The following is a 22,204-nucleotide window of genomic DNA, read 5'->3' on the forward strand; positions in this document are numbered from 1 at the left end:
GGACGAGCAGGACACAAACCGTCAGAGCGTACGTGAGGCCCAGACCGACCACCGCCGAGGTGAGGCCAGAGGTGATAGAGGTGACGGCCGCGGTCAGCACAATGCAGGCGCCCAGGTAATCCTGAGGGGATACAGAGAAGGATTATGGGTAGACTGTCAAACAGGTTCATGTAAAATGTTATAAAAGCAAGGGAAATGCTACAAACCACTCAGTATAGATATCACTACGTGATCAGTATCCGTTTATTACCCTTATATAACATTTACAAGGATTTCTCCTATTAATCCCAATGTCTGCAATCACACTCTGGGTAATGAGCTTCTATATCCCACAGACAGACAGAAAATGGCGCCTCCAGCTGAGGATTCTGGGTAATGAGCTTCTATATCCCACAGACAGACAGAAAATGGCGCCTCCAGCTGAGGATTCTGGGTAATGAGCTTCTATATCCCACAGACAGACAGAAAATGGCGCCTACAGCTGAGGATTCTGGGTAATAGGTGCGTGCCCTGATATTACACCCATTTCCATATCTGTTTGCCTTTCTCTCTGCATGAAGTCTGAGCCCTAAAACAAACGATGGGCCTGACTCTGAGTCAGATGATTCCCGCATGCTCCATATATAAAACAATCATCGTCGTACCACGCATACGCACATGGTCGGAGCTTGAAAGTGCGGATGGACTGACAGATCACTCTGTGAAATTGGAATTTCTAAATGGCAGCTGAGCAGCTACCTATGTACACTGTTTTTCCTCCCTCTTCCCATCTCTCATCTCCATCTTCTTCGTGTCTCCCTCTATCCCCCACTTCCTCCCATCTCACTCTTCCCAGTCTCCCCCTCTTCCTCCCATCTCACTCTTCCCAGTCTCCACCTCTTCCTCCCATCTTTCTCTTCCCAGTCTCCCCCACTTCCTCCCATCTCTCTCTTCCCAGTCTCCCCCTCTTCCTCCCATCTCACTCTTCCTCCCATCTTTCTCTTCCCAGTCTCCCCCTCTTCCTCCCAGCTCTCTCTTCCCAGTCTCCCCCTCTTCCTCCCATCTCACTCTTCCCAGTCTCCCCCTCTTTCTCCCATCTTTCTCTTCCCAGTCTCCCCCTCTTCCTCCCATCTCACTCTTCCCAGTCTCCCCCTCTTCCTCCCATCTTTCTCTTCCCAGTTTCCCCCACTTCCTCCCATCTCACTCTTCCTCCCATCTTTCTCTTCCCAGTCTCCCCCTCTTCCTCCCAGCTCTCTCTTCCCTGTCTCCCCCTCTTCCTCCCATCTTTCTCTTCCCAGTCTCCCCCTCTTCCTCCCATCTTTCTCTTCCCAGTCTCCCCCTCTTCCTCCCATCTTTCTCTTCCCAGTCTCCCCCTCTTCCTCCCATCTCTCTTCCCAGTCTCCCCCTCTTCCTCCCATCTTTCTCTTCCCAGTCTCCCCCTCTTCCTCCCATCTCACTCTTCCCAGTCTCCCCCTCTTCCTCCCATCTTTCTCTTCCCAGTCTCCCCCACTTCCTCCCATCTCACTCTTCCTCCCATCTTTCTCTTCCCAGTCTCCCCCTCTTCCTCCCAGCTCTCTCTTCCCTGTCTCCCCCTCTTCCTCCCACCTTTCTCTTCCCAGTCTCCCCCTCTTCCTCCCATCTTTCTCTTCCCAGTCTCCCCCTCTTCCTCTTCCCAGTCTCCCCCTCTTCCTCCCATCTCTCTTCCAAGTCTCCCCCTCTTCCTCCCATCTTTCTCTTCCCAGTCTCCCCCTCTTCCTCCCCTCTTTCTCTTCCCAGTCTCCCCCTCTTCCTCCCATCTTTCTCTTCCCAGTCTCCCCCTCTTCCTCCCATCTTTCTCTTCCCAGTTTCCCCCTCTTCCTCCCATCTCTCTCTTAAATGTCTCTCCCTCTTCCTCCCAGCTCTCTCTTCCCAGTCTCCCCCTCTTCCCCCCATCTCTCTCTTCCCTGTCTCTCCCTCTTCCTGCCAGCTCTCTCCTCCATATATCCCCCTCTTCCACCTCTTATCTCTCGGTCTCTCTCAATTCTCCCCCTTCGCTCTCCTATCTTTCTGTCCCTCCCCTTTTCCTCCAAGCTCTATTCCTCCCTTTTCTCTCCAATTTCTCTCTTTTCCCATCAACACCTCTTTCTCCTATCTTTCTCTCTTTCCCTGTCTCTCTTCCCTTCCTCCCATCTCTCTATCTCTCCACTCTTCCTCCAGTCTATCTCTCCCTCGATCCCCTCTTCCATCAATCTTATTCCTCCCTTCTTTCTCCAATTTCTTTTTTTTCTATATTCCCCTCTTTTTCCTTTCTTTCTCTCTTCTCCTCTGCCTCCCATCTCTCTCTTCCCTGTCTCCACCTATTCCTCCTTTCTCTCTTTCTCCCTCTTCCTCACATCTCTCTCTTCCCTGTCTCCATCTATTCCTCCGTTCTCTCTTTCTCCCTCTTCCTCCCATCTCACTCTTCCTCCCATCTTTCTCTTCCCAGTCTCCCCCTCTTCCTCCCAGCTCTCTCTTCCCAGTCTCCCCCTCTTCCTCCCATCTTTCTCTTCCCAGTCTCCCCCTCTTCCTCCCAGCTCTCTCTTCCCAGTCTCCCCCTCTTCCTCCCATCTTTCTCTTCCCAGTCTCCCCCTCTTCCTCCCATCTCTCTTCCCAGTCTCCCCCTCTTCCTCCAATCTTTCTCTTCCCAGTCTCCCCCTCTTCCTCCCATCTTTCTTACCAGTCTCCCCCTCTTCCTCCCATCTTTCTCTTCCCAGTCTCCCCCTCTTCCTCCCATCTTTCTCTTCCCAGTCTCCCCCTCGTCCTCCCATCTTCCTCTTCCCAGTCTCCCCCTCTTCCTCCCATCTCTCTTCCCAGTCTCCCCATCTTCCTCCCATCTTTCTCTTCCCAGTCTCCCCCTCTTCCTCCCAGCTCTCTCTTCCCTGTCTCTCCCTCTTCTCCCAGCTCTCTTCCCAGTCTCTCCCTCTTCCTCCCAGCTCTCTCTTCCCAGTCTCCCCCTCTTCCTCCCATCTTTCTCTTCCCAGTTTCCCCTTCTTCCTCCCATCTTTCTCTTCCCAGTCTCCCCCTCTTCCTCCCATCTTTCTCTTCCCAGTCTTCCCCTCTTCCTCCCATCTTTCTCTTCCCAGTCTCCCCCTCTTCCTCCCATCTTTCTCTTCCCAGTTTCCCCCTCTTCCTCCCATCTCTCTCTTAAATGTCTCTCCCTCTTCCTCCCAGCTCTCTCTTCCCAGTCTTCCCCTCTTCCCCCCATCTCTCTCTTCCCTGTCTCTCCCTCTTCCTCCCAGCTCTCTCCTCCATATATCCCCCTCTTCCACCTCTTATCTCTCGGTCTCTCTCAATTCTCCCCCTTCGCTCTCCTATGTTTCTGTCCCTCCGCTTTTCCTCCAAGCTCTATTCCTCCCTTTTCTCTCCAATTTCTCTCTTTTCCCATCAACACCTCTTTCTCCTATCTTTCTCTCTTTCCCTGTCTCTCTTCCCTTCCTCCCATCTCTCTATCTCTCCACTCTTCCTCCAGTCTATCTCTCCCTCGATCCCCTCTTCCATCAATCTTATCCTCCCTTCTTTCTCCAGTTTCTTTTTTTCTATATTCCCCTCTTTTTCCTTTCTTTCTCTCTTTTCCTCTGCCTCCCATCTCTCTCTTCCCTGTCTCCACCTATCCTCCATTCTCTCTTTCTCCCTCTTCCTCACATCTCTCTCTTCCCTGTCTCCACCTATTCCTCCGTTCTCTCTTTCTCCCTCTTCCTCCCATCTCACTCTTCCTCCCATCTCACTCTTCCTCCCATCTTTCTCTTCCCAGTCTCCCCCTCTTCCTCCCAGCTCTCTCTTCCCAGTTTCCCCCTCTTTCTCCCATCTTTCTCTTCCCAGTCTCCCCCTCGTCCTCCCATCTTTCTCTTCCCAGTTTCCCCCTCTTCCTCCCATCGCTCATCCCAGTCTCCCCCTCTTCCTCCCATCTTTCTCTTCCCAGTCTCCCCCTCTTCCTCCCAGCTCTCTCTTCCCAGTCTCCCCCTCCTCCTCCCATCTTTCTCTTCCCAGTCTCCCCCTCTTCCTCCCAGCTCTCTCTTCCCAGTCTACCCCTCTTCCTCCCATCTTTCCCTTCCCAGTCTCCCCCTCTTCCCCCCAGCTCTCTCTTCCCAGTTTCCCCCTCTTCCTCCCAGCTCTCTCTTCCCAGTCTCCCCCTATTCCCCCCATCTCTCTCTTCCCTGTCTCTCCCTCTTCTGCCAGCTCTCTTCCCAGTCTCTCCCTCTCTCTTCCCAGTCTCCCCCTCTTCCTCCCATCTTTCTCTTCCCAGTCTCCCCCTCTTCCCCCAAGCTCTCTTCCCAGTCTCCCCCTCTTCCTCCCATCTTTCTCTTCCCTGTCTCCCCCTCTTCCTCCCATCTTTCTCTTCCCAGTCTCCCCTTCTTCCTCCCAGCTCTCTCTTCCCAGTTTCCCCCTCTTCCTCCCAGCTCTCTCTTCCCAGTCTCCGTCTCTTCCTCCCAGCTCTCTCATCCCAGTCTCCCCCTCTTCCTCCCAGCTCTCTCTTCCCAGTCTCCCCCTCTTCCTCCCAGCTCTCTCTTCCCAGTCTCCCCCTCTTCCTCCCATCTTTCTCTTCCTAGTCTCCCCCTCTTCCTCCCATCTTTCTCTTCCTAGTCTCCCCCTCTTCCTCCCATCTTTCTCTTCCCAGTCTCCCCCTCTTCCTCCCAGCTCTCTCTTCCCAGTCTCCCCCTCTTCCTCCCATCTTTCTCTTCCCAGTTTCCCCATCTTCCTCCCATCTCTCTCTTAAATGTCTCTCCCTCTTCCTCCCAGCTCTCTCTTCCCAGTCTCCCCCTCTTCCCCCATCTCTCTCTTCCCTGTCTCTCCCTCTTCTCCCAGCTCTCTTCCCAGTCTCTCCCTCTTCCTCCCAGCTCTCTCCTCCCTGTCTCCACCTATTCCTCCGTTCTCTCTTTCTCCCTCTGCCTCCCATCTCTCTCTTCCCTGTCTCCACCTATTCCTCCGTTCTCTCTTCCTCCCTCTTCCTCACATCTCTCTCTTCCCTGTCTCCACCTATTCCTCCGTTCTCTCTTTCTCCCTCTTCCTCACATCTCTCTCTTCCCTCTCTCCACCTATTCCTCCATTCTCTCTTTCTCCCTCTTCCTACCATCTCTCTCTTCCCTGTCTCCACCTTTTCCTCCGTTCTCTCTTTCTCCTCTGCCTCCCATCTCTCTCTTCCCTGTCTTCACCTATTCCTCCATTCTCTCTTTCTCCCTCCCATCTCTCTCTCTTCCCTGTCTCCACCTATTCCTCCGTTCTCTCTTTCTCCCTCCCATCTCTCTCTTCCCTGTCTCCACCTATTCCTCCGTTCTCTCTTTCTCCCTCTTCCTCGCATCTCTCTCTTCCCTCTCTCCACCTATTCCTCCGTTCTCTCTTTCTCCCTCTTCCTCCCATCTCTCTCTTCCCTGTCTCCACCTATTCCTCCGTTCTCTCTTTCTCCCTCTTCCTCCCATCTCTCTCTACCTTTTTCTCCCAATTATCTCTTCCTCCCGAGCCCTATCTAGTTCTCCCTCTACCTCCCTTCTCCGCCTCTTCCTCCCATCTCACCCTCCCTTCCATCTCTTGCTGTCCCAACTCTCACATCCCTCCCCCTTTTCCTCACTTCTTTCTCCGTCCCCCTCTTCCACCCATTTCTCTCCCTCTTCCTCCCATCTCACCCTCCCTTTTACCTCTCGCTGTCCCATCTTTCTCACATCTCTCTCCCTTCCCCTCTTCTTCACATCTCTCTCCCTCCCCCTCTTCTTCACATCTCTCCCCCTCTTCTTCACATCTCTCTCCCTCCCCCTCTTCTTCATATCTCTCTCCCTCCCCCTCTTCTTCACATCTCTCTCCCTCCCCCTCTTCTTCACATCTCTCTCCCTCCCCCTCTTCTTCACATCTCTCTCCCTCCCCCTCTTCTTCACATCTCTCTCCCTCCCCCTCTTCTTCACATCTCTCTCCCTCCCCCTCTTCTTCACATCTCTCTCCCTCCCCCTCTTCTTCACATCTCTCTCCCTCCCCCTCTTCTTCACATCTCTCTCCCTCCCCCTCTTCTTCACATCTCTCTCCCTCCCCCTCTTCTTCACATCTCTCTCCCTCCCCCTCTTCTTCACATCTCTCTCCCTCCCCCTCTTCTTCACATCTCTCTCCCTCCCCCTCTTCTTCACATCTCTCTCCCTCCCCCTCTTCTTCACATCTCTCTCCCTCCCCCTCTTCTTCACATCTCTCAACCTCCCCCTCTTCTTCACATCTCTCCCCCTCTTCCTCCCAGCTCACCCTACCTTCCATCTCTCTCTGTCCCATATTGCTGGCATCTCTCTCCCTCCCCCTTTTCCTCTGGGATCGGCTCTGCGTGTAGCAATGCAGGACATGCCAGATCCTTATATTAGCAGCTCTGTAAGAGTCCAGACGTGTCCCTTTCCTGACATTCCCTAGGACACGTCAGACACTACACGTTATAGAAGGCATTCCTAGTCTTTATTTAGCTACACAACAACGACCTGAAGAGAGAGAAAATAATCCACAACATAGATGTCCTGTACTAGCAGTGCGGACGATCAGCGCATAGCACGATTAGCGCAGCTGTCGCATTTCCGCTGCTATGTCAGGCAGGAGAGCGTCTGCACTATGTCAGATGAACCGGCACAAATACAGAGCTAAGGGGGAGATTTATCAAAGCTTGGAGATAAAGAGGAGAAAGACAAGCTAACACCCAATCAGCTTCTGTCATTTTTCAAACACGGGACAATTCAATTAGCCGCGATGAACTCGCGGGTACCAGTCATCGCAGCAGCGGGCGCACTTTACGGCTGCCCGAACTCGTGCAAAAGTGCTCACTGCCCCATAGGGCGCCGAGCAATTTTGTGCGAATCCGTACTAATTTCAGTCTGCGAAGGGTGCGAGATCGGGTGCTGTTTTCGGCGTTGAAACACCGCGGCAACGGTACATTGCAGCCTTCGCATATAATTGGATTCACCCCTTAGACTGTGACATGGCAGTTAGGAGCTGATTGGCTGGTACTTTATCTCTCTCCCCCCAGAGCTGGTAATGGTGTGGGCTGGGTTATGTCTGCGCTGGGCTGGGCGCGAGGGTACGTCGTGTGGGGCGGTCTCTGTTCTCTGTACCCCGGACCCTTGCACAGGGAATGTGGCTCTTACAGTAAGAACACGTGGTCAGCAGTCTGCACGGGGCGATACACAACGGTCGCACCACTGCTGGAAGTACTGTGTCATAGTATATAGCATCTATAAAGTGTGCTGTTGTATCAGAAAGTAACAGAGAAAACAAAACTGCTGTGTTTCCTTCTATGGGCAGAGTAACAGCGTGACCCCCCGGCTACACAATTACTGTATCTGTCCAAATATTCCTCATATAAATATCCCAGAACACATCCCCCTGAGAGCTGGCATCAGTATTGTACCATAGGGAGCAGATGTGGGAGAGGAGCAGGGAGTGGATGTGTAAGTAGTAGGGAGCGGGTGTGTAGGGAGTGGGTGTGTAGGGAGTGTATGTGTGGACAGTAGGGAGTGGGTGTGTAGGGAGTAGAGGTGTGGACAGTAAGGAGTGTATGTGTGGACAGTAGGGAGTGGGTGTGTAGGGAGTAGAGGTGTGGACAGTAAGGAGTGGATGTGTGGACAGTAGGGAGTGGATGTGTAGGGAGTAGATGTGTGGACAGTAGGGAGTGGGTGTGTAGGGAGTAGAGGTGTGGACAGTAGGGAGTGGGTGTGTAGGGAGTAGAGGTGTGGACAGTAAGGAGTGTATGTGTGGACAGTAGGGAGTGGGTGTGTAGGGAGTAGAGGTGTGGACAGTAAGGAGTGGATGTGTGGACAGTAGGGAGTGGATGTGTAGGGAGTAGATGTGTGGACAGTAGGGAGTGGGTGTGTAGGGAGTAGAGGTGTGGACAGTAGGGATTGGGTGTGTAGGGAGTACAGGTACGGACAGTAGGGAGTGGATGTGTAGGGAGTAGAGGTGTGGACAGTAGGGAGTGGATGTGTAGGGAGTAGAGGTGTGGACAGTAGGGAGTGGATGTGTAGGGAGTAGAGGTGTGGACAGTAGGGAGTGGATGTGTAGGGAGTAGAGGTGCCCACAGTAGGGAGTGGAGGTGCGGACAGTAGGGAGTGGGTGTGTAGGGAGTAGAGGTGCGGACAATAGGGAGTGGATGTGTAGGGAGTAGAGGTGTGGACAGTAGGGAGTGGGTGTGTAGGGAGTAGAGGTGTGGACAGTAGGGAGTGGATGTGTAGGGAGTAGAGGTGCCCACAGTAGGGAGTGGAGGTGCGGACAGTAGGGAGTGGGTGTGTAGGGAGCAGAGGTGCGGACAATAGGGAGTGGATGTGTAGGGAGTAGAGGTGTGGACAGTAGGGAGTGGGTGTGTAGGGAGTAGAGGTGTGGACAGTAGGGAGTGGATGTGTAGGGAGTAGAGGTGCCCACAGTAGTGAGTGGAGGTGCGGACAGTAGGGAGTGGGTGTGTAGGGAGTAGAGGTGCGGACAATAGGGAGTGGATGTGTAGGGAGTAGATGTGTGGACAGTAGGGAGTGGATGTGTAGGGAGTAGATGTGTGGATAGTAGGGAGTGGATGTGTAGGGAGTGGAGGTGTGGACAGTAGGGAGTGGATGTGTAGGGAGTAGAGGTGCGGACAATAGGGAGTGGATGTGTAGGGAGTAGATGTGTGGACAGTAGGGAGTGGATGTGTAGGGAGTAGATGTGTGGACAGTAGGGAGTGGATGTGTAGGGAGTAGAGGTGTGGACAGTAGGGAGTGGATATGTAGGGAGTGGAGGTGTGGACAGTAGGGAGTGGATGTGTAGGGAGTGGAGGTGTGGACAGTAGGGAGTGGATGTGTAGGGAGTAGATGTGTGGACAGTAGGGAGTGGATGTGTAGGGAGTAGATGTGTGGATAGTAGGGAGTGGATGTGTAGGGAGTAGAGGTGTGGATAGTAGGGAGTGGATGTGTAGGGAGTAGAGGTGTGGACAGCAGGGAGTGGATATGTAGGGAGTGGAGGTGTGGACAGTAGGGAGTGGATGTGTAGGGAGTGGAGGTGTGGACAGTAGGGAGTGGATGTGTAGGGAGTGGATGTGTGGACAGTAGGGAGTGGATGTGTAGGGAGTGATAGGGAACCCTTGTTCCACGGACATTCCCGCTCTGCAGGGAGCGCCCCGGACTCACCGTCCTGACTTCCAGCCACCGGTTGGCGGCGGATAAGAACAGGTACGCCAGGTTGTTGGTGTCGGTCAGTTCCAGCATCCGCTGCTTGAACCTGGATTCGTGTCTGTAGAGCGGGTGAGAGAACGTACATCAGCCAATATGACACAACTCTATATTCTACCTTCATTATCACCGCGCGGTCTGCGCTAATTGATAACACACAGCGATAGCGCTAATTCCACTGCTATAAATGTGTTTTATATTATTATCGATCTTTATTGATGGTGGATGAGGATAATCCCTAAAAAGACATTTTGTACTTGTAGCAATTAAACATTGGTTATAATTACATTTCATATAAACTGAGGCTTTGAGATAAAACTAATATTGGGAGATCAAATGTCTCTGTCCAGAATCCATTCCCTCTCCGGGACGCGTTACATCCATGTATTGTTCATCATGGGGGGGGTTTAGGTTTTTTTAATACAATAATTTTTTTCGTTTCATCCCCTAAAGGAATAAACAGGGGGAACGGTGTTACAGAACTGTCGCCGGCTGCACAGGAGGAAGGAGAAGAGGACTAGTAGAGAAGACCCTCAGTCCACGTGAGATTACTTCCATCATCTAGGGGAAAGCAGGGACCTCAGAGGTGGGGGGAGCACCAGGGACTGCCGACCCCTCACCTGTAGGCCCCATTGCTGCTGCACACCCTGTATTACCCACTGGTGCTCATCCTTATCTGACTGCTGGCCAGCTATATCTATGACGGGGCCATAGCCGAAACGCTGGATCTGCGCAGTTATGGGACACCTATAATCATAGGCGTGCGCAGACCATTTTATTAGGGGGTGCACTGCCGGAGGGGTGTCTCTAGCACCGCCTTTTGGGCGTGTCTAGCACCATCTATTGACGGTCAATGCAATATAAAATGTCCACCCTTGTACCAATCCTAATAAAGCAGATAGATTGTCAGATGTTGTGGTGTGCACCAAACAAACACCCCTGATGGCACTCACTGCAATTACACTGCTCCTCCTCAGCCTGGTCTGGCTCCCCCTCTCTTTCCCCTGCAAGCTGCAGCAGCTTACTTACAAGTCAGTCACTCACTGACACTGACAGTCGCAGACTAGTACTGCTGCTGCTGGAAAAACGCGTTACGTGTCAATGTTGCTGCCGACCGCCTGCTAGTATTGAATTTGTCTTCCTAAGAGGAACACTGGCTGCATGCTGATCCTCATCAGTGGCTGGAATTGGCATAGCATAGAAGGAGAGAGGTGGGCATGTGGTGGGTGGGCGTTCGAATAGCATGACGTACTCACATCACGCTGTTTTTGTACATGGAGGTGGAGCCGGGAGTTCGAAAGCCGGTGGCAGTGGCACCCTTGATTAACCCAGGCGTCTGGTCAGTAATACAGTCCTGACAGGATGCAGCGCAGAGGGGACAGTAATCAGCTTGCATCCGGCATGTGAGATCAGGGTGGCAGACATTAGGGGGTGCCTGTGCGCACCAGGCACCCCCCCTGCGCACACCTATGCCTATAATTCTGTCTTTCTATATACTGGAAAAGCGAAGAGGAAATGTCATCCAATGCCCACCACCCTACAGGTCCTATCCATCACCGTGTGACCCTACAGGTCCTATACATCACCGCGTGACCCTACAGATCCAATACATCAAACATCACCGCGTGACCCTACAGGTCCTATCCATCACCGTGTGACCCTACAGGTTCTATCCATCACCGTGTGACCCTACAGGTCCTATCCATCACCGTGTGACCCTACAGGTCCTATCCATCACCGTGTGACCCTACAGGTCCTATCCATCACGTGTGACCCTACAGGTCCTATCCATCACCGTGTGACCCTACAGGTCCTATCCATCACGTGTGACCCTACAGGTCCTATCCATCACCGTGTGACCCTACAGGTCCTATCCATCACCGTGTGACCCTACAGGTCCTATCCATCACCGTGTGACCCTACAGGTCCTATCCATCACCGTGTGACCCTACAGGTCCTATCCATCACCGTGTGACCCTACAGGACCTATACATCACCGTGTGACCCTACAGGTCCTATCCATCACCGTGTGACCCTACAGGACCTATACATCACGTGTGACCCTACAGGTCCTATCCATCACCGTGTGACCCTACAGGTCCTATCCATCACCGTGTGACCCTACAGGTCCTATACATCACCGTGTGACGCACCTGAATGCTCGGATGGTTGTGAGGCCTTCGGCCGTCTCGGAGAAGTGGCAGAGCAGCGGCAGCTGAGTGTTGTCATCCAGCTCCTGGAGATCCCTGCAAGGCACAAGCCGGACAGATCAGGCACACCCGGGGGTATAGAGACTGGTGCACAGAAAGGAGGTGGTGTAACCCATAGCAACCGATCACAGCAACCAATCTCCCACACTGCAGCAGCACAGCGACAGGCCCCGAATGGCTGCCATAGTCATTAGTAGCACTGAAGTCTTGCTGCAATCTCATCATCACATTATGCAATGTCCCCCGTCGCACAGTACAACTTCCTGTCATCATTACGGACTCTGGGTTTGGCGCTGTCACGTGATACTCACTTGGAGGCGACTCGGAAGTATTTCTGGATGAAGTAGAAAGCGACGCTGAGGGGTAACAGGACAATCAGAAAGTAGGGGTTGGCGTAGCTGATCACCCCGATCGCTGAGAGGCAGAGGAGGGTGGAACGGGTGAGAGACTCCAGGGTGGGGGGGATGTGCTGTGGGCGACAGAAGAGACTGATAAATATTTATACACTGATTACAAACATGGATATAGCGATCAGCACGCCTGTACCCCCAGATATACACACCCCATCCCACGCACCCTACTTCTCACCTGATCAATGATGTTCGTGTCAGCAGAAAAGCGATTTAATATCAGCCCCAGCGGCGTGGTGTCAAAGAACCTATGAGACAGAGAGACGGGGGGAGTGAGGATTAACGCTGGCGAGAAATGCGTGCACCCAGAATACGCCGCGTTACACCGATGAGAGAGGACACAAGTTACTGTTGTAGCCGTGCAACATGTGCGAAATGGTCATAAATTACTTTTTTTTTCAAAAAAGTTGCAGTAATTTCCCCCCCCCCCCTCCCCCCATGCCTTTTTTCATTATATACCGCTCCCCCGATTATTTTTAAAATCGTAATAAATAGCACGGGAATGTCCGCTCATATACAGGCCACCATCACCAGCGTGTACTGCGCCCGCCATGTAGCAGCCTCCCCACGGGCGTGTATATACTGCGGAATTGCTCCCACATAATATAGTACCTGATTGGCGCCAGGATAATCTTGTTCAGCAGGTTATCGTGCAGGTTCCTGGCAGCCGTGAGTCCGAGCCACTCCACGCTGAGCGAGGTGATGAGGCAGAGGAGGATCCCAGAGGCGCTCAGGATACTGAACCCCGTCACGTAGTAGGTCCGGTTCTGTTCATACTGATCGCAGCAAGGACAGTACATCATCAGTGACGCAGCGCATACTGACAGCCGACACGTGTGACGACATTACATTGTATAAGCAGTACTCAGTGCTGTGTATGACGTGTCATCGCCGTTACAAGGATCTAACACTACTACTGACATAAGAATGCAGCCGAGCGAACTGATTGGCTGGAAATGTGTACTGCCCACGAAATAGCTGCCGACACTCTGCGTCAGCAACAGGCAGACGCCATGGGTGCAGCAATTACACGTCAGATGGAAAATCAGTGTATATATATATATATATATATATAGAATATATGATGAGGAATATCCCCATCTGCACCTGGTGTATGGTAAGTCACATATACAGACATATAATGAATTATGCTGCCCCGAGGAGAGCTTCTATAGGGGGCGGGGAGGTATATTACCGTATAGTTGGACGACACGGAACCGCTGCTGAGACTCAGGGACTGTGAGGTCCAGGGCACCAGCCAGTAGTCTATGGCCACAATAAAAGAATGTTTCAGGAGCTTGGAGAAGAACATCAGGAAGAGCAGGAAAAATCCCCCGGAGGTGAGGTATCTCCAGCACGTTCTCCACGGCATCTTAGTCCTCAGCCGCATGGCCGTAGACATATTGTCTTCCTCATCCTCCTCCTCTTCCTCCTCTGTGTGGGGAGACCACAGACAGTGACCAGAGAGAAAGCAGCCTCTCCTACATGGGGACTGGGGGCGACCTCTACTCACCCCCCATGTCAGCAGAAGAGAGATACGGCAACTGGCTCCATTACTGAGATTGCCTAGTGTCCGAGCACCTTCTTCACCCTCGTTAATACTTTTCTGTCCCTTTCATTTCTGTCCTCACCAGGCGGGTCACCAGTAATCTTAGTTATGGCATGTGTATGGGTCATTTCCCCGGTATCTCCCTGTGGGGTTTGACCCTTTCACTGTCCGCTGTGACACTTTTCTGTTCTGCTCCCTTCCTACCTCTCCAATCATTTCTACCCCCAGCTCCTCCTGCCCTCTTCTCCCTCCACCACTTGGGGTAAGACTCTTTATACTCCATGCCTCCTGCCCTGGTGTACTTCAGTCTATACACTGGTGACCCCCAGATCTCTCCCACCCTCCGGCCTCTCTCCGGCCCTCTCTGTCCCGCTGTCTCTCCGCTGTCTCCTCAAAGATGGCGTTGTTATCCCTATCCCAGCGAATGTGAATTCTGCCTAAGTCATGAGGTGGCGCTGTAATTGCCCCCCCCCCCCCCACCAATGTGATGTGTCTGACCCGCAGGCGCTCTACCTTCTTCCTCCTCAATGTGACACTTGGCCTCTCGGGAGTACATGGCACGTCGCAGGGTCTTTCTCTCCATGGTGGCCTGGTCAGCTTCTGTGTCCTGCGGGGGAGTCACACGGTCTGAGTTACTGATCACTGACAGTTACCGATACCCAGGCCTCTGTTCAGCGATAGGCCCAACACTGACCCCAGTATTATCGGACAACATCAACACAGTATTTGTTTTCTCAATTCTTTTCTCTGCTATTCGGGGAAAAACTTCTCAGCGGTTGTGTTACACATTGGGCGTTTTCGCCCCAGCGGGCGATCAGGTCTGAACTGCGCATATGTCGGCGCATGCCAGAGATGCAATCGCCATCTCTGCTCAGCGATCGCCTCTGCCTGATTGACAGGCAGAGACGGTCGCTGGGCGCGAGGAGACGGGCCGGCGGCGCTGGGCCGCCGTTTTGGGGGCGCAGTCCGGGCAACTCAGGCGTGCCCGGACCGTGCGGGGGCGGACCACGGTGACTGCGTGACATCACGTGCAGCTGCTGTGACCCGGAAAGCGACGGGTAGCTCCACCGGTATTTCTGGCTGCCCCTGCAGGACATATCTGCCCAATAAGAGCTGAACATCCAGAATACAGAATTGAGTGCTGTTCCTGGGCTGCAGATATAGCAGAGCCTCTCGGCCAGGAATGCGCTGTGCTCTGCGGAGCACTCAGAGATTACCCTATAAGCAGCACTTCCCCGTCAGGCAATAAAAGCAGCCGCTGGATTGGATTACAGCCATATTAGGGCCATGTTCTTGTGATCCTCTGAGTGATATATGGGCACAGAATGCAGTCACCTAGCAATAGGACGCATTGCGCTGCGGTGCCGGCCGCCTGCTCATTACCTTCTCTAACTCCTGGTCTTGGCGATTCATCAGAGTTTTCCAGTGCTCGTAAAGTTCGTTATCATTATTCTGAATATCCTTCAACGTCCCCTCTCGCAGGACGAAGCCGTCTTTCATGGCGATGATCTGAGGATACACCCACAGCGCAGGATTAGTTCTGTTATTTCCCAGGAAACAGATTATGGAACATAGAAAAATAAATGGTTCATTCTAATGACTCCCAGATAGTAATAGGAATTCCCCAGGTTCCCTGCTCTCTGTGGGTGACATGTAACCGTATAACCGCCCCTGTGTAGGGTTCTGTGTGATTTCCCGATAAGCCGGATGCAGGCGGTCAGAATCCAGACAGCCCCCTGTGAAGTACCCTAACCCTCCCTTCCCGCTGCCTAAACCTAACCCTCCCCACTTGGTGCCTATCCCTCACCTTCCGTTCTAAGTGCCTAAACCTAACCCTCCCTCCCCGGTACCTAACCCTAATCTTCCCGTCCCTGCACCCTAACCCTAACCCCCCTTCTGCAGCCTAAACCTAACCCTCCCTCCCCGTTACCTGAACCTAACCTTCCCGTCCCTATACCCTAAACCCCCTTCTGCAGCCTAAACCTAACCCTCCCTCCCCGGTACCTGAACCTAACCTTCCCGTCCCTGCACCCTAACCCCCCTTCTGCAGCCTAAACCTAACCCTCCCTCCCCGGTACCTAACCTAACCCTCCCTCCCCGGTACCTAACCCTAACCTTCCCATCCCTGCACCCTAACCCTAACCCCCCTTCTGCAGCCCAACCCTAACCCCCCTTCTGCAGCCTAACCCTAACCCCCCTTCTGCAGCCTAACCCTAACCCCCCTTCTGCAGCCTAAACCTAACCCTCCCTCCCCGGTACCTGAACCCAACCTTCCCGTCCCTGCACCCTAACCCCCCTTCTGCAGCCTAAACCTAACCCTCCCTCCCCGGTACCTAACCCTAACCTTCCCATCCCTGCACCCTAACCCCCCTTCTGCAGCCTAACCCTAACCCCCCCTCTGCAGTCTAACCCTAACCCCCCTTCTGCAGCCGAAACCTAACCCTCCCTCCCCGGTACCTAACTCTAACATTCCCGTCCCTGCACCCTAACCCTAACCCCCCTTCTGCAGCCTAAACCTAATCCTCCCTCCCCGGTACCTAACCCTAACCTTCCCGTCCCTATACCCTAACCCCCCTTCTGCAGCCTAAACCTAACCCTCCCTCCTCGGTACCTAACCCTAACCTTCCCGTCCCTGCACCCTAACCCTAACCCCCCTTCTTCAGCCTAAACCTAACCCTCCCTCCCCGGTACCTGAACCTAACCTTCCCGTCCCTGCACCCTAACCCCCCTTCTGCAGCCTAAACCTAACCCTCCCTCCCCTGTACCTAACCCTAACCTTCCCGTCCCTATACCCTAACCCCCCTTCTGCAGCCTAAACCTAACCCTCCCTCCCCGGTACCTAATCCTAACCTTCCCGTCCCTATACCCTAACCCAAACCCCCCTTCTGCAGCCTAAACCTAACCCTCCCTCCCTGGTACCTAACCCTAACCTTCCCGTCCCTGCACCCTAACCCTAACCTCCCTTCTGCAGCCTAACCCTAACCCCGCTTCTGCAGCCTATACCTAACCCTCCCTCCTCGGTACCTAACCCTAACCTTCCCGTCCCTGCACCCTAACCCTAACCTCCCTTCTGCAGCCTAAACCTAACCCTCCCTCCCCGGTACATAACCCTAACCTTCCCGTCCCTGCATCCTAACCTTAACCCCCCTTCTGCAGCCGAAACCTAACCCTCCCTCCCCGGTACCTAACCCTAACCCCCCCTTCTGCAGCCTAAACCTAACCCTCCCTCCCCAGTACCTAACCCTAACGTTTCCATCCCTGCACCCTAACCCCAACTCCCCTTCTGCAGCCTAAACCTAACCCTTCCTCCCCGGTACCTAACCCTAACCTTCCCATTCTTGCCCCTTCTGCAGCCTAAACCTATCCCTCCCCCCGCGTCCCACTGGTAGGGCGATCAGGATTCCGGCTGCTGGTATTTTGACTCCAGTATCCCGAGCACTGTCAGTATTTAGACACAGGGTTTGCGGCGCCCCTCGAGATTCCGGCGTCGGTATAGCAACTGTTGGGATCCTGTCCTTCGGGAACTTACCTGCATACCTTCTGGGTGACATCTTACCTCCTGGTGATATTGCTGAGAATGATGTGCGTGCAGGCGCTGATATTGCAGTTATACAGGCACACACCTGCGGGTGTCGCGCACTATGCGCCGCCCAGTTATCTACCCAGTGGCATAGGCTTATTGATAGATAGCAGGTACAGACGTACTCACTGTTACATGCACACTGGTGATGGAGCAGAATTATACAGGCACACACCCGCGGGTGACTCACACTATGCGCCGCCCAGTTATCTACCCAGTGGCATTGGCTTATTGATAGATAGCAGGTACAGACGTACTCACTGTTACATGCACACTGGTGATGGAGTGGAGCGGGGTGACATTAAACTCACCAGCCTGTGACTGTATACGGCAAACATGTAACGGTGCAGCGATCCTGGTACAGCTTCATATGCAGACAATAACGAGGTCTCTCATAGGAGCTAAAGTGGAGTCATCTGTCTCCCACAAAGTAACACAATATAGTCTCACACAATAAAGGACAGCAGGCCCTTGCACATGCTCAGTAGAGATCCTAGTGGCCATCTTGGGATAGGGCATGAGGCCTCCCTGGAGAACAGGAACACTGTAGTGTGCACAGTAGCGTACTCCTCTTTCAGCAGATATAACCCCCTCTTACTGCTAATACGTCTTCCTATACAACCAAGTATTGTACCGGCCTTTCCCATTGCTGAATACGCACATTCTCTCATTATTAACTGTTTGTAACCATTGTAAAGTGTCACATTATTATTACCCAATCAGCGTGCGGCAGATACTGCAGCTTATGTGTAACCAGGACGACCGTCCTCTTGTCCTCTTGTAGGAACTTCAGGATTCCTTCCTGCATCAGGTGATCACTAAGATGGATGTCCAGCGCCGAGAACGGATCGTCCTACAGAGACAAATTATCTATGTGTGGATGGGTGGCACAGTGGTTAGTATGATATATAATGTGGCACAATTGTTAGTGTTATACTGTATATAGGGAGAGACAGTGGTCAGTATTATATATATATATATATATATATATATATATAAAATGTTATATATATATATATATATATATATAGGGTGGCACAGTGAATAGTGTTATATATAGGGAGAGACAGTGGTTAGTATTTTATATATAGAGAGAGTGGCACAGTGGATAGTGTTATATATAGTGTGCACAGTGGTTAGTATTAAATATAGTGAGAGACAGTGGTCAGTATTATATATATAGGGTGGCACAGTGGTTAGTATTATATATAGGGAGAGACAGTGGTCAGTGTTATATATATATATATATATATATATATATATATATATATATGGTGGCACAGTGGATAGTGTTATATATAGGGAGAGACAGTGGTCAGTATTATATATATAGGGTGGCACAGTGGTTAGTATTATATATAGTGTGGCACAGTGGTTAGTATTATAGGAAGAGACAGTGGTCAATATTATATGTACAGGGTGGCACAGTGGTTAGCATTACATAGGGTGGTACAGGTGTAGAGGTCTTACATCTGTCCATAAGTAATGAATAGTACAGTCATATGGAAATAATTACAGCGTCCATTACTGTAAGTGATAATGGGAGTCTCAAGTCCAGTTTTTGAATCTCCTTTCATACAGTAAGTCGTCACGTAATAAGTAAATGATGACAATAATAATAACAGTATACTGTGCAGAGGACCTGTCTTACCAGGAATACAATTTTGGTGTTCTGATAGAGGGCGCGTGCGACGCATATCCTCTGCCTCTGCCCGCCACTCAGATTAATCCCCTGAAGGAATAAAACACAGCGATGAGACACATATAACAACATAAGCGCTGTGGGGGTAACTCAGACCTGATTGCAGCAGCAAATTTGTTAGCAGTTGGGCAAAACCATGTGCACTGCAGGTGGGGCAGATATAACATGTGCAGAGAGAGTTAGATTTGGGTGGGTTACATTGTTTCTGTGCAGGGTAAATACTGGCTGCTTTATTTTTACACTGCAATTTAGATTTCAGTTTGATCAAACCCCACCCAAATCTAACTCTCTCTGCACACGTTACATCTGCCTCCCCTGCAGTGCACATGGGGGGTCATTCCGAGTTGTTCGCTTGTTATTTTTTTCCGCAACGGAGCGATTAGTCGCGAATGCGCATGCGCAATGTCCGCAGTGCGACTGCGCCAAGTAAATTTGCTATGCAGTTAGGAATTTTACTCACGTTTTTTTCTTCGTTCTGGTGATCGTAATGTGATTGACAGGAAGTGGGTGTTTCTGGGCGGAAACTGGCCGTTTTATGGGTGTGTGCGAAAAAACGCTACCGTTTCTGGGAAAAACGCGGGAGTGGCTGGAGAAACGGAGGAGTGTCTGGACGAACGCTGGGTGTGTTTGTGACGTCAAACCAGGAACGACAAGCACTGAACTGATCGCAGATGCCGAGTAAGTTTGAAGTTACTCAGAAACTGCTAAGAGGTGTGTAAACGCAATTTTGAGAATCTTTCGTTCGCAATTTTACTATGCTAAGATTCACTCCCAGTAGGCGGCGGCTTAGCGTGTGCAATGCTGCTAAAAGCAGCTTGCGAGCGAACAACTCGGAATGAGGGCCATGGTTTTGCCCAACTGCTAACAAATTTGCAGCTGCGATCAACTCTGAATTACCCCCTGTGTGCGATGATGTGACTGAGCCCCCCACACACAGAATCCCCCAAGGTCAGAGGCGCTGATTAAATGCTGCTGCTTTTAGTATAAAAACAATTTGTTCTTAATTTACCAGTGTTGCCGGGGCGCGGAGGAATGCAAACACCAGGCGTATTTTTAGCCCCTGTGTGCACAGGCGTCGGCCAGATAACGCTTTCCCGGTGCAATATTTCAGGATGTACAGAGAATTTGCTGAGAAATGTGACAGCAGCCCATAAACATTTACACAGACAGAAGTGCGGAGATTGCACCAGACATAATTCTCATTTATAATCTACACAGTTATACAGGGAGTAAGTGTTACAGGCTCTCCGTGTGTATACACATCATCAGGGAATTAATCCTGCCTGTGTCAGAGTGTGTGTAACAAAGAGAGTCTACTGCTAAGGTCCGAGCAGCCGCAGTGTAACGCTCTGCAGTGAACCCATTCTCACAACGCATCTTACCCGCTCTCCAATCTCTGTCTGATCTCCAAACGGCAACAGGTCTATGTCCGGCTGTAGCGAGCAAGTGTCGGTGACGGCTTTGTACCTGCACAATGAGAGGAACAACACAAATGACGCAACACGACAGGAAGTCTGCACTTATATACAATGATACATTACACGTGACACGTGACAGATAGCGTCCAATGCTGCTGTATGTCATTCCACCAATAAGATCTGATTGCACCAGTCTATCCACCAATAAGATCTGATTGCTCCAGTCTATCCACCAATAAGATCTGAATGCTCCAGTCTATCCACCAATAAGTTCTGATTGCTCCAGTCTATCCATCAATAAGATCTGATTGCTCCGGTCTATCCACCAATAAGATCTGAATGCTCCAGTCTATCCACCAATAAGATCTGAATGCTCCAGTCTATCCACCAATAAGATCTGATTGCTCCGGTCTATCCACCAATAAGATCTGATTGCGCCAGTCTATCCACCAATAAGATCTGAATGCTCCAGTCTATCCACCAATAAGATCTGAATGCTCCAGTCTATCCACCAATAAGATCTGATTGCTCCGGTCTATCCACCAATAAGATCTGATTGCGCCAGTCTATCCACCAATAAGATCTGAATGCTCCAGTCTATCCACCAATAAGATCTGAATGCTCCAGTCTATCCACCAATAAGATCTGATTGCTCCGGTCTATCCACCAATAAGATCTGATTGCGCCAGTCTATCCACCAATAAGATCTGAATGCTCCAGTCTATCCACCAATAAGATAAGATCTGATTGCTCCAGTCTATCCACAAATAAGATCTGATTGCTCCAGCCTATCCACCAATAAGATCTGATTGTTCCAGTCTATCTATCAATAAGATCTGATTGCTCCAGTCTATCCATCAATAAGATCTGATTGCTCCAGTCTATCCACCAATAAGATCTGATTGTTCCATCTATCCACCTTAAGATCTGATTGCTCCAGTCTATTCACCATTAAGATCGGATTGCTCCAGGCTATCTTCCAATAAGATCTGATTGTTCCAGTGTATCCACCAATAATATCTGATTGCACCAGTCTATCTACCAATAAGATCTGATTGTTCCAGTATATTCACCAATAAGATCTGATTGCTCCAGTCTATCCACCAATAAGATCTGATTGCACCAGTCTATCCACCAATAAGATAAGATCTGGTTGCTCCAGTCTATCCACCAATAAGATCTGATTGCTCCAGTCTATCCACCAATAAGATCTGATTGTTCCAGTCTATCTATCAATAAGATCTGATTGCTCCAGTCTATCCACCAATAAGATCTGATTGCTCCAGTCTATCCACCAATAAGATCTGATTGCTCCAGTCTATCCACCAATAAGATCTGATTGCTCCAGTCTATCCATCAATAAGATCTGATTGCTCCAGTCTATCCAATAATAAGATCTGTTTGCACTAGTCTATTTACTAATAAGATCTGATTACACCAAGCTGTCCACCAATAAGATCAGATTGCTCCAATCTCTTGGTCCTTGTGATGGTATGCGGTCAGAATGTTGAGAATGACAGTGTCAACATTGGAAATGTAGACACCAGAATATCAACAGTTATGATGGCTAAAATGTCAACATCATGTGTCGACACCTACGCAGAGTTGGACATAATGTGTCTGATTTGAGACATACTGTAATTTAAGCACCAAGTTGTCATGTCTGTATTCTCACATGTGATAAGCATTCAGAACCAGGACCTATAGCTTCACCTATAGCAGTCGTGTTCTCCTTAAGCCAATAGCACTCAGATACCCCCCCCCCCCCCCCACCCCCAGGACTACAGCAAGGGTAGGGGCGTGAGCTAGAGTTCCCCAGTAATGAGAGAAATACACAAAATGCTGATACCCAGCAATGTGCAGGCGCCAGAGGTCCACCTGCGGGTCACCAGCAGACCTTCTCACCTGTCAGCCTATTAACCATCTGATATCGACCTACTGATTGTTTATGTAAACACTGTCAATCTTTTAATTAACACCCCTTCCTGGGTAAATTGGTTGGTTATCCAACTTTCTCGTCCTCTAGCACAGTACATCAATTGGATATATTATAATTTTGCAGGAACCCAATGACTGCCGCACCTGCGCTGCATAGTAACTACCTCACTTCCTGGTAACCCGGCAACAGGCAGGAACCCAATGACTGCTGCCCCTGCGCTGCATAGTAACTACCTCACTTCCTGGTAACCCGGCAA

General features: G+C 51.1%; 1 protein-coding gene across 1 annotated transcript in view; it reads right to left on the reverse strand.

Annotated features, from left to right (window-relative positions):
- LOC134934719 (ATP-binding cassette sub-family C member 9-like) overlaps positions 1 to 22,204 on the reverse strand; it is a 67,375-nt gene that overhangs the window by 34,999 nt on the left and 10,172 nt on the right. Inside the window, exons 6-17 of the mRNA XM_063930087.1 lie at positions 19,974 to 20,058; positions 18,541 to 18,621; positions 17,605 to 17,742; positions 14,693 to 14,818; positions 13,823 to 13,916; positions 12,956 to 13,194; positions 12,373 to 12,536; positions 11,939 to 12,008; positions 11,662 to 11,819; positions 11,294 to 11,386; positions 9,099 to 9,201; positions 20 to 121 (exon numbers count right to left, since the gene is read on the reverse strand). Coding sequence (XP_063786157.1) covers positions 20 to 121; positions 9,099 to 9,201; positions 11,294 to 11,386; positions 11,662 to 11,819; positions 11,939 to 12,008; positions 12,373 to 12,536; positions 12,956 to 13,194; positions 13,823 to 13,916; positions 14,693 to 14,818; positions 17,605 to 17,742; positions 18,541 to 18,621; positions 19,974 to 20,058 — 1,453 coding nt within the window. The remainder of the gene's footprint in view (positions 1 to 19; positions 122 to 9,098; positions 9,202 to 11,293; positions 11,387 to 11,661; positions 11,820 to 11,938; positions 12,009 to 12,372; positions 12,537 to 12,955; positions 13,195 to 13,822; positions 13,917 to 14,692; positions 14,819 to 17,604; positions 17,743 to 18,540; positions 18,622 to 19,973; positions 20,059 to 22,204) is intronic.

The sequence above is a fragment of the Pseudophryne corroboree genome, chromosome 6, assembly GCF_028390025.1.
Source record: "Pseudophryne corroboree isolate aPseCor3 chromosome 6, aPseCor3.hap2, whole genome shotgun sequence".
NCBI classification, from domain to species: domain Eukaryota; kingdom Metazoa; phylum Chordata; class Amphibia; order Anura; family Myobatrachidae; genus Pseudophryne; species Pseudophryne corroboree.